We start from the raw sequence: 12,124 nt of genomic DNA, 5'->3' as shown, positions 1-12,124 counted from the left end.
TGTGTCTATTTACTTTATAATTAATAATAAAGTAATGTGCTCTGCTGAACCGTTTCACACAATGTTGAAACTTTCAGTCTTTTATAATAAAACTTAGGTGCATTATGTTGAAGTTTTATTCACACCACTCTGTTAGACTGGTCAAATATGTCATCCCATGCACTGGGGGTTCTTTAAATCACTATATGGGACAAAAGAGAATAGAAAGGGAAGGCGAAGATAACAGGTTCAGTGTGAGTTAAGAAAGCAGCTCATGACTGATAAGTCTAGGAAGCAAAATGAAATTAAACACCGTCTACAATACTATTAGTATTAGCGACTAGAAGACAGCATTGCTATGAAGGACTGCAGTAAAAACAGAAATTAAATATGTACTGGAAAGTCACAAGGCACTTTGAGAGAGACACAGATGTTAGGATGACAGTGGGAATGAAGATTATACAGTAGGTAGATACCTGAATAAATTTACCTCTTTAATGCTCAAACAAGTTAAGCATTCATCATGGCAAAGCACTGGCAAGCAGTTAAGAGAAGCAAGGAAACAAACAAAACATCAGGGTTAGAAAAAAAAAAACTTTAAATTTGTGTTAAAAAAAGAGAGAGCTAAAGATATAACCAGGCTTAACCATAGAGTCATGAGTTTTAACCTCAGGAAATTGGCCAGTGGAAAAATAAATGAAAGGAAGATGGAGAGAAGTGAAAGAAAGAACCCCTCATTCTAAAACTACAACACACAGAATGGATGAAATGTAGCATGTGTGTGAACAGCACAGTATATTGTGCTGCATTTGCTGTTCATACTGGATAATCTACTTTGCTGTTGTCTTCACTCACACACTCAAACCTCATGCATTGTATCTATTTATGATCATTGGTTTTAAGTTGGTTTTAACCAATCTGAGTATCCCTAAACAATCATAAATACCTTTCAAAAATATCTGTGTCTCTAGCTAACAGGTCAGCTACAGCATGCCAACGTTTCATGCTTAAACAGTGCAAAGGAATGATTTGTCGCCCGTACATTAAGTATAAGGTATGCGTGTGTGCATTTCGGAGACACACAGAAAAGAGTGCATGTGTGCATGCATGTGTCTTGGTGGACGGCGGGTAATTCTGCTTGTCTGTTGGTTGATTATTTGGTTGGTTGGTTTGGTTAATGTTAGAATTTAGTTTGTTTGGGATCCTCAGCCAGTTGTCACGCACCTCCTCGTCCTCCAAGCGGCGCTGTGTGTCGGTGATGAACTTGATGTACTGACTGGTCAGAGTCATCAGCTCACTGTACCGAGTCCTCAGTGTGACATACTAATGGAAAGGGAAATAAACAAGACTTAGGAATGTGACTACTCCAGCTGTGTTTCTTCCATGGAAACAGTGGTTATTGTCCTGTGTATAATACACACCTCCTGAATAATGTTGTCAGAAGCTGAATCCAGTTTTGTTTTCTTCAAGGGAGATGCGAGAGGTTCCACCTGAGCTTTGTAGGCGACCAGCTGGAGTTCATAGTCCTGTTTGTATATAAAGATCATCAGTTATGCCACAGATACGTTTGGTAAATGATCCAAGATAAAATATTTACAACAATACATTCAAACTAGAGAAGGTAAAGGCTCACCTTGATAGTATCAATGTATGCTTTAGCATATTTTTGACACTCATCAACTTTGTCTTTATTCTGTTCAATCTCCTCCAGCAGTTTCTGTTGAAAGACAAAAAGGGGAAAATTAACTTTGAGCTCAGAACTTTCAAATAAAAAAAACAAGCTGTTAATATAAAGGAGTATAATAATACCTTCTCCTGGGCAAGTTGTTCTTTCAGAGTTTTGCTGTCAGTGATGGGCACAGCCTGAATCTTCTCCTGCCTCTGCTTGGCGTCAGCGATCCAGCGGATCAGCCAATCATAGCTGTCACGATAGTAACCCAGCTGGCGACCGAGCAGCTCCAGCTCTCTCTGCCGAAGGTCTATCTGGGTGAACACGGCCTTCCAGCGGTCCTGGAGACTGGACAGCTGCTGGCGGTAGTGGTCTAGCTCAACATCGCGCTCATTGTGCACACGGGACATCTTGTCACTCACAGCGGAGGCTTTTTTCATCTCTTCTTCTAGGGAATCAAACACGGGCTGTTCACCATCAGCTTCAGCTCGCATTTTCTGCAAGAATCATGGAAAGACGTTGATCACAACAAGCCTTTGCTATTGTTAAAGTACGTAAAATTCTCTCTGCTTTGAAATTTTTTGTACTCTTTTACCTTCAGCTTTGTTCTGTAAGTCTCTACTTCCTTAATATCACTGGGCACAGTGTGAACCTCACGCAGGCAGTCCTCATACTGCTTGAGAACTCCCTCAGCGCCTTGTGTGTTACGGATCACCATTTCCACAGTTTTTAGCCTGGGATAAGAAACATTAAAAAATTACATAAATAAATGAAGAAGACATTTGGTTTCCAGGAAACAGATCAGGTAGTTGGGGACTTACTTCTCCAGATAAACTGATGAGAGCATGTATGCATGATCCATCTTCTGCACGGTGAGCTCGAGCTCTGACCGCAGCACAGGAGCTGAAGTGGACTGCTGAGGGGAGGCCAGGATGTCTTGTGTCTTTACAGACACCTTATCAAGGTCCTTCTTCAGGCCCTCAAGCTCCACCTGGACTTTCTGTACAATGGAGAAAGAACAGAGTTAACAACATGAAACAGGAAAGATCAGCTAGATACAAGTCACCAATTCCACAGAATCCATAATGTGCCTCAAGGAGCCTTTAAAATTTAAATTCACCTGTCCAGGGATGCTTTGAGATTTAGATCAGACAGATGCACTGCTTAAATTACAACAGTCTGTCTTAGATCAGCAGGGACAATAGCAGCTGGTGTAGGAATGGAGCCAGCAGCCCCACAGTCTCTGCAGCTCTCACTGAGCTACATATAAACTCCTCAACAATTACAATAAGAGCATGCACAGCCATAAACTCCAAACTTCAAACATGTAGAGACTCTAGCTCATAATTCCCTTCACTTCATTTGTGATTGTTTTCCTTTTCTGCTGCAGATTATGGGCAAAAAAAACATGACTTCAGTACCTTCTGCTCTGCTGTCTTCTGAACACATTCCTTTAGAGGCTCCTTTTCCACAGGTTTGCGAATGCGAGCCACAGTCCGAGCCTCACAGTCCTCTATGCGAAGACGCAGATCCTTGATCTCGGAGGTGTAGTTCGTACAAAGAGTCTCATCTTGTTGGCCTGTGCAGCAATATTTTTATTAATCAAGAGCAGCAGGGAAGGGAAGGTTGAAGGAAAACATTCTTGAAAAAGCAAAGAAATGATTATTTTCTACATGACACAGTAAGTTTTGTCATGGTTATAAAGAGATATTGATGTATAACAAGAGCATTTTCATGTCTTTATAAACTCCTATAAACTATAAAGTCCACTGATTTGCATTTAAAGCACAATCGTACATGCAGCTCTTTGTGTGTTGTGTCTCAAACACACTCAGCTCCATAGCATACACAATACAGCGCATATTATCTGCCTAATTAAACACACTCTTATGTGATACAGCAAAAAGCTTAAGTGACTGCCACTTAACGCACAACACACGAGTTCTACTTGGTGCCAGGCTGCCAAAAAAAAGCAACTTGGAAACCAAAACAACATGCAGTCACACATGACTCTAATCTAAACACTAATTCTTGAAAGCATGTTCAAACATTAGCTGGTGAGCTGTAGCTGTAACTGGATTAACACCACTCACCTCTGAGCCTAACAACCATTTGTCCTGAAAGGTAATTGACAAACTGTAAAGTTGCTACTATATACGTACGATTGCATATTCCCTTGGAACAACGATCAATATTGAAAATCTATTTACTGTTAAGGGATTTTATTTTTCTATTTTACCTTTCTCCATGGAGCGAAGCAGGTTTTCGAAATGCTGGGTAGACTTGGTGTAGTCCTCCTCCACCTGCATGCGGTCGTCTGGACCAAAGAGCTGCGAGTCCTGGCTGTCACGCATAAAGTCCTGATAGTGGAGCTCCAGGTTCCTCATGATCAGCCTGTATTCTTCTGGTTTCATGGTTTTAAGCTGCACAGGGCGGAGGAGAGAGAAGGAGGAGGGATTTGAAGGCAGGACCAATCAGCACAACATTCATCATCATCGCAAAAATGTAATTTGAAACGTGCGGAAATAAAAGTGAAACTATAAACTCCTCACTGCATAACCAGCTTTACAGGTTACAGAGGTTATGTTTCTCAAAGTGTTCACCAACCATGGTGATGTTCCAGGAGTGTATCTGTGTGAAGTCTTTCATGAGGTACTGCCATGACAGCAAACTCTTCATGTTTATATGGAGCATCTGCCACATGGACACCATCTGCTGATGACCTGCATCCAGACTAGAGAGGGAAACACAGAACTTTAGTAAAGATCAGCATAAAATGTAATTGTTTAATTGCTTGTTCTCATGTGTCTTCACCTCGTCACACTGTCTACAGCCTCCTTGTTGACTGGAGGTACAATGAAGCACACGGAGGGCACCACTGCCTCATGTCCAGAATGGTTCAACACCTTCCACTTGAAGGGCTGAGAGTTGTTGAGGAGTGCGCACTCATCTCCTTTATGGACAGTGATCTGAAACAGAATCCATCACTCATTAGAAACTCTGCCACACTCACTGATGAATAACTATGACTGATTGTTCTAACCTCCTGCTGCTTGAAGTCACAGACAGCCTGAATGGGCATTTTGCCTTTGACAGAGGTGGTGGGGTTGCGTGGTTTCAGCTGGATGATGGACCTGGATCTCTTATTTAGACCAGTAACCAGAGTTTTGAATTCATTCAGTTGTTCTTTCTCCTCCTAAAAAATAAAAAAATGAAAAAAAATAAAAAAACAGATTAGAATGATTTTTTTTCTTTGGCATTTCCTTTCCATGTCTTGCACATGAACAACTACTCACCACAGCATCCTGCAGCAGATCCTCCAGGCGTGTGGCTGTTGTGGAACGGTCACAGTTGTATTTCTTTTTCATGTTTTCCTGCATTTTCTTCATCTTGTCCTGAGCCTCTTTCACATCGGCAAAGAACTGAGGGAACATCAGATGAGTGTTAGAACCTTTCTTAACTTTAGCTCTACAAATATTACCTTTGCATTCACATATTCATATTTATGTATGTCTGTGCCGCACCTGGTAGTAGGCTGTGTTTTCTTTGAGATGAGCTTCTATACAGCAGCACAGCTGGAGGATCCAGCTCCACTGAGTCTGCAGGGCAGCTGTAAAGGCCTGGCAGAGACCAAGAAGGCATCATGAAAACTGTTTGCTTGAACTTCAGTAAATAGATTTTATGGAATGCTGTTTGCGGTAATCTCACCTCAACTGTCTTCTTGCCAGGATGTCCATCCCTGACAAGTTTGTCTCCCATAGCCTGGATATCATTGATTTTCTTCTCTCTCAGCTCCAGCTCTCGCATGAGCCCCTGAAAAATCAAATGATCCACCAATTAATGATGATCAAGGAACAAAAATCATGTTTATCTATTTAACATTTAACAGAGCGCTGGAACAAAATGAATGAGTGCATCATGTAACTGCAAAGTTTGGAGTTTTGGCTGACTCCTTAAACGCACCGAGTAGTTGTCTTTCTTAGCAGTCATGTTGGTGTTTCTGTCACTCCAGTCGAAGTTGACCTCTTCCTCCTCTTTGTCATTTAACCACATCAGTTCCTTAGTGGCGGCACTGACAAAGGCGTGCAATGATTCCAGGTTCCTCAGGCGTGCCTTGGAGGAGTTCTTTGAGGAAAACATACATCAAAATATAATTTATAGCTAAACTATACAAATAACAAGTTATACCAAATATTAAAAGTGTGAAATATGAATATTTACCTGTAGTTTGCCATACTGAAGGTCCAGTTTTCCCAGGTATTCTCTATATGTGCCCTTGCTGACTGGAGATAATTGGTTCTATGGCATATGGAAGAGAAAAATACATTATAAACAATCAGGGAACCACTAATATATATTGTAATCTGTTAATATATTATTCTTTCCATAGTTTGGTAAGATCACTACCTCGTCAGCCTTGGCTCGTTCAATCTTGGATTTGAAGTCCTCAACTGTCTGATGGAGGCCTCTGTGGCTGCCCAGCTGGGACTCCATTGAGGGGAGGTCAGATCCCCATTCGGCTTCATCAATGCGGCGCTGGGTCTCCTCCACCCAGGCCAGCAGGTCTTGGACGTAACGCAGGGTCACATCGTCCAACTCAGGGCGCATCTTCATGGTGGACTGCTGGGCAGACTGGGTCAGGGGAACCTGGGCAGTAGTCACGGCAGACTTCAGACGGAGGTTGTAGTCGCTGCGCAAGTTCACCAGGCGCTCATGGAGGTGGTAAACTCTGCAGAGAGAAATATAGAATATTGTTATTGTTAGAAATATAGAATAAAGGCATCTGGTCATTAGTTTTGAAGTTCTTGATAATTTGCTTGAATGCAGCACACACATCACCCACCTGCGATACATCTGTTCAGCCTGAGGGTGGCGCCCATCCTTGAGCATCTGCACATCATTGAAGAGCAGGCGAATCATGTTGTCTGCCTTGTCCAGCTCCCTCTCCACTTCTGCTGTGTGCTGAGCAGGTTTACCCGCATTCAGCAGACGAATGTCCTAGAAGAAACACAAAAAGATGAATATTATAATTGCATCTGTACTCTGTATCCATAATTAATATTTTAAGTGCCACAAAAAAATAGTGACAATGGATGGATGTTGAGTTTGGCTTTCAAATAATGGATGAATGTGATCTAACAACTGCTAATAGTAAGCTCAGGATCACTCATCTGGTCTATTTTTTAATTTTTTTATTCATGTTTTTTTTTTTTTTAATATTTTAATTGCTGTTATCAAATAGTTAACAGTAGTAGTATAACTGTAGAGGACTCACTGTCTGCAGCAGGGTCTCCAGATGGGTGAGCTGCTCATCACACAACCCTGACTCCATCTGGACTTTACTGTAAATCCTCTGGAGCCTCTCGAGTCTGGATAAAACAAATAATTAATTAAAAAAAAGTTAAGATCAATAAAACAACATAAAACGAATAGTCCTGCATGTTTCATGACACAACACAATCCAAAGCTCACAGCCTGCCAGTAGGAACACTTACGGCCCCCTGTGTATATGCAGCATATACTCCAATTTATGAGGGTCAGTCACAAATGCCATAATTTCAGCTCTTTTCTATTGACTACGGTTCAAGCTAATAAGCTGGCTCCCCTTAAGCTCCCATAACTCTGTCCTGTTTCAGCTGAGTCTGAGAGAGAAATGTCCTGACAAAGAAGTCCAGTCTCTTCATTCAGTCATTCCACATCTCTGAACCGTAAACAAGGCCGTCAGACTGCAAGATGACCGGATTATCTCGTGACACAAAACCTTCCCATTTTCCAGGCATGACACAACTAAATACATACAAAAAAAAATGTCTCATCCTATTTAATCAGGCCCAATTTTATTATGGTCTGTCCAATGATGAGTAACATATCTCTCTGTAGCTGTGACCAACACACACAACAAGAAACAAGATTTCCCCTCAGTTACCCTGCTCTAGGCGAAGGAACATTTGTGAAACACTGTTTATGCTTGAATCCTTTTGGGTAATAATGATCGAAAGTGAAAGTAAAATTCCCTTACCATGAACCCTGAAGCTACAAACAGCTTGTTTTTTTCTCAGAAATCATGAAAAAAAACAGACACATCTTCCCTTAATTTTTCAGTTTAGTGGCCTGTTATCTTGTTACTGCTCCAAATCTGAATAGCATGATGGAATTTTTCCAGCCCCTGCTGGATCAAACTGTCCTCTAGGAGTAATTAAATTCATTTAAAAATGCAGAACCTGGTTCTAATTTGTGTTTATGTATGAATATATACACCGTGTAAGGTTGAGCCTTATCTTCTAACCTGTTTACTTCACTTCAGCTATCTATCTCTGTATTGCCCTGACCTGCTAATACTTCATCCGTCGCCAAGGAAAGAGTGGATACAATTAATATATGATCACAGTAAACATATATTATTACAAATCCGCCCGTCCTAACCTTTCAAACTCTATCCTGAGCAGCCGTTCTCTCTCGAGGATGGCCACATGAAGTCGTCCCCATTCTTTCTCCACATCAATGGGATGATATCCTGGAGGGACCTTCACCTGACCTGCATGTACGGCACTCTGTGGGTGGAAGCACAATGCTTTAGCTATAATGAATGGAGAGAAATAAAAGGAGAATACAGTTTCAAATGTGGGTTGGCTTGCCTCAAAGGACTGGTAGATGTGTTTGGAGCGGTTCTTGTCAGACTCTTTCACCGGCAGCTCTGTCTCTTTGAACTTTAAGAACTGGCGCCAAAGAATCTAAGGAAAGAACGCAGAGAAGTAACATCATTTTTTTCGACAATTAAAAAACCCTAATTTAATTAAAGTAACATATCACCTCTCACAGTTAGGAGGTGTATCCTCTAAAAGCATCATTCACACATTCCTATCACCAGTAATAATTAAATAGCACGTATAATAAAGTCACAGCCACAGTAACAATAACTCGATTTACTGTTTTTTAAAAGCAAACATTTAAGAAAAATACTTAAGTCACGCTATGCTTTTTGTTCTGCACGGCTAACAGGGAGTGGCGGAGTGGTGATTCTCCTGAGGATTAAGTTAACATTATCTGCCTTTCGGCTGCATTTTCTGAGCACCAGCACTGCCACACCTACAGCACAATAATGCTTGTGAGTCCTTGCTCGCCTCTGTCTGCCAGACATCCTGTAAGGAGGTTCTTTGATCCAACTAAAGACAGGTGACAAAAGCTGTCTTTCCCAATATTTACATTTTACATCTACCATGCTTATAATAACATGATGAGAACATCTTGGATATCATTACGACAAACATTGTTTTTAATGTTGCTCAGCGTTGCTTAACTGCAAACATACAGATTTCTGATAAAATCCCTGGCTTAGTGGCATTAAAACTGCGTATAGCCTCACCTCGATCTCCTCGTAGCTGGTGGGGAACTTCCTCTCCTCGAAGATCATGACATGATGGCGGATCCACTGCAGCAGAAGAGTCACCAGCTCGTAGTACTCCTGCCAGCGCACCTCCAGGTCCTGCAGCCAACACAGCAGAAATAGACAGCTGCAAGTTTAACAACAACAACAGTGACAAACAGGAGGACTCTTCTTCTCCTGTGTCTTCATTTTTGTTCACTCACACACCAACCCCAAACTCAATTAGGTAGCAACAATCCAGGTCTTGTATGTGCAGTTGGGTAGAGAGGGGCTTGTTGAAGTGGGCAGTTATGAAGGGGGGAAAGTAGAAGAAGCAAGACAATGGTGGGAGACTACACATTTGTCTGTTAGATAATGTGCAGTACAGTTGTACCAATGCATGAAAGGATATTTAAAAGAAAAAAATGTAAGATTAGTATTTACATCTAAATACTTTAGGTCAGTTTTAAGAGCTTTAAAAGAAAATAGAGAGTTCATAAGAGTGTATGTTTTTAAGTGGGAAGACAATAGCTAACAATACACGTGCTTGTCGTTCCCTGTATTGGTAGCGTCAGCACTGCTGGTTGTTAATTTCCTGCAGTACTTGGTTTCACAAGACTTCCATTTCTCTTTGAACTACCACTCATAGCAATGGAAAACACTGACAACAAACACTCACTTATAAGCAGAGTCACAAGCTTCTTCAGTTTTGATTAAATCTGATCAATCAGATCAAATTAAATCACTCATTTCTGTTACCCTGAGGTACATTTATAGCATTTTTCACTCACACTAGACATTCTGACACCTTCTTCAACACGGGGCATGGCATCATACAAGGATGAGACGTAAGTGATGATGGATTTCTCATCAGGGTGTGGGACATCGACATCTGGAAGGATAATGTCAAATGATAATGCAAGAGTCAATAAGCCATAGAAAGATCTCTAAAGAACTACTAAAAGGTCTTCTGTGTGTGCTGAAAGTGTCTTACCCTCAGGGTCCAGTAGGCGCGTCACTCCCAGGTCTCTCTCTGCCACACTGAAGGCGTTCTCTAAGTTCTCCTGGTTGGTTTGTCTGTACACTTTGCCCATGTCGATGAGTCTGGGACTATGGAAGACACAAATGTGGCTCATTACAAAAACAGATGGGAAACAGGTAATGTTTTGAAGTGAAAAAAGTATATACATAAAGATATAGAGATGTATATTCCTAGACATGTATTGTGTGATTTGTGAGTATTGTCTATAATACCATGAGTATACCACTGATATCCCATGACAGTTTAAATCTGTGCATGCCTGTCTGCGTAAGTATCATGGCCTAAATATATTATCAGCAGTAAGGGCCCCTGCCAGTGGCTACATGCTATAAAAGGGCCCACCTGTTCACTGACAAAGTTGCATGAGCACCTGCATTTTTGTCCTCTGGGTGTTTGACTCTTTCTGGCAGATGCCAGAGCATCTATAGGTGGAATGTAATTTTTACATATTAGCGCATAAAATTGAAGCTAACTCTTATCAGAGAAGGCATCCAGCCACGTCTTGACTTCCAGAGGAGACAAAAGTAAAAAAAAGGTCTCTCTTTGTGGAGTACAGGACAGGATGATCGACTGCATCGCATAACCTCACACCATCGATCATACAGGCATAATAAACTGTTACACAACTTTCTATCATATCATAGATCATTTCTAAATACATAAATTAAAATGTTAAATGCATCTCTGCAGCATTGATTAATAAATACAGCAACTGCAACGTGCAAATTCATACATCACTCTGACGTGTAAAGAGGGCCGCCCTCCATTTTGTCCATAAACAGGAGAGGACTCCAGGTGACGGACTTCTCTAACAGAGTACTGCTTTGTTGGCAGATAGGAGTTGCCCTGGCCCTCTCTTCCATGAAAGCTACGGGACCCCCATCCATGACCCAGTTCTTCGTTGCTGGAGCGGGCCCCTGTGCTCTGAGAACCCCGGCCAGAGTCCCAAGAGGATTCCTCTGACGGGACCTCCTCACACAACATGACCACCCGGTCGTCCACATTAGTGACAGAACCTGACCTGCCACTAATGAAGCCCAGATTTCCTTTCTTTAGTTTAGACTTCTTCCTTATGCCAAGCATGTTAATAGTTGAAAAAATTCTAATCCAGTAGAATTACAAGTCTATTTATTCTTCAGAAGTCTTCATGGTTGTGTGTAAATCCTTGTGTGTCTGTCATCATGTAAAGATCCTTTTAATCCTTCTGCAGAAAAATACTTCCATGCAAAAAAAAAAAAATCAAGAGACCCTGGACAGTCTTGAATCTTCTGGTGGAACAAATATTCTGCCCTCACTTATACCTCAGCTCTGTTTGCATGTAGCACATACTGTGCTGCTCCAGCTACGCCCCCACACACCACACCCATGACCTTTATAAAAGGCAGGAATAAGCCAGACTCAGGAGTCTCATAACAAAAGTGCAGGTACATGCTCAAGTTTAAGGAAACTGTCCCTGCAGGCATCTTTTTTTTTCATTTTAAACCTATAATGATTGACTGCAAATTATTAACATATCTCTCATCTGTTACTACTTTTCTCTTGTTTGTGCTCTTGCATGAATTTCATTGTTAATAAAACCGATGGTGCAGACAAAGCTTTCTGGGAAATAGATGCACATTTATTTCCCACACAAAGCACACGCCAACCACTAATTCTAACTATAAACAGACAACAGCTTTAAGGGAATTAGAATATTTAGGCATCAACAAAGGACTTCAGATTTCACTTTTTAATACTTTTGAGAATTACATTTAAGAAAGAAATGATCATCTCAACAAAATTACCCATAGCCAACACCTACTAGTGGTATTCTAAGCCCGAAGGCATGAAACGTTAAAGCAGGCACATGAGTACGGTACAGGTTTACTGAAAGCAGTGCCAGCATGAATGCTGTGAGACGCTGCAACTGCAATGCAGTGAGGGAGCCCTCCATCATAGATATAATACTGTTAGGTCACATGCTGTAATGACTGTACAACAAAGGAGGGTGGGTGCACACTGGTGCTGGCTTTCCTGTCTGCCATTGTTTCACTTTAGATTTAATACTGTTGTTGTTATGAAGAAAAATAAA

The 12,124-nt window shown here is 41.3% G+C and overlaps 1 protein-coding gene across 25 annotated transcripts in view; it reads right to left on the bottom strand.

Moving 5' to 3' along the window:
• Positions 1-12,124, bottom strand: part of LOC114448072 (plectin-like) — a 97,572-nt gene that overhangs the window by 13,271 nt on the left and 72,177 nt on the right. For 21 of the 25 annotated variants that reach the window (XM_028424735.1, XM_028424753.1, XM_028424736.1 and 18 more), the window contains 25 exons: positions 10,006-10,121; positions 9,803-9,903; positions 9,012-9,131; positions 8,284-8,379; positions 8,072-8,199; positions 6,924-7,017; positions 6,492-6,646; positions 6,056-6,377; positions 5,870-5,947; positions 5,612-5,773; positions 5,357-5,461; positions 5,173-5,268; positions 4,945-5,070; positions 4,692-4,844; positions 4,463-4,617; positions 4,256-4,382; positions 3,888-4,071; positions 3,742-3,765; positions 3,070-3,227; positions 2,470-2,648; positions 2,244-2,382; positions 1,789-2,145; positions 1,613-1,696; positions 1,401-1,505; positions 1,204-1,302 (listed from right to left, as the gene is read on the bottom strand). In XM_028424735.1, the coding sequence (XP_028280536.1) occupies positions 1,204-1,302; positions 1,401-1,505; positions 1,613-1,696; positions 1,789-2,145; positions 2,244-2,382; positions 2,470-2,648; positions 3,070-3,227; positions 3,742-3,765; positions 3,888-4,071; positions 4,256-4,382; positions 4,463-4,617; positions 4,692-4,844; positions 4,945-5,070; positions 5,173-5,268; positions 5,357-5,461; positions 5,612-5,773; positions 5,870-5,947; positions 6,056-6,377; positions 6,492-6,646; positions 6,924-7,017; positions 8,072-8,199; positions 8,284-8,379; positions 9,012-9,131; positions 9,803-9,903; positions 10,006-10,121 (3,463 nt within the window). The remainder of the gene's footprint in view (positions 1-1,203; positions 1,303-1,400; positions 1,506-1,612; positions 1,697-1,788; positions 2,146-2,243; positions 2,383-2,469; positions 2,649-3,069; positions 3,228-3,741; positions 3,766-3,887; positions 4,072-4,255; positions 4,383-4,462; positions 4,618-4,691; positions 4,845-4,944; positions 5,071-5,172; positions 5,269-5,356; positions 5,462-5,611; positions 5,774-5,869; positions 5,948-6,055; positions 6,378-6,491; positions 6,647-6,923; positions 7,018-8,071; positions 8,200-8,283; positions 8,380-9,011; positions 9,132-9,802; positions 9,904-10,005; positions 10,122-12,124) is intronic. The other 4 variants (XM_028424737.1, XM_028424731.1, XM_028424732.1 and 1 more) reach the window with 1 other exon arrangement.

This window comes from Parambassis ranga, chromosome 16, assembly GCF_900634625.1.
Source record: "Parambassis ranga chromosome 16, fParRan2.1, whole genome shotgun sequence".
Lineage (NCBI taxonomy): Eukaryota > Metazoa > Chordata > Actinopteri > Ambassidae > Parambassis > Parambassis ranga.
Note: the sequence above shows the minus strand (reverse complement) of the source record. Positions and strands in the feature narration are given on the sequence as shown.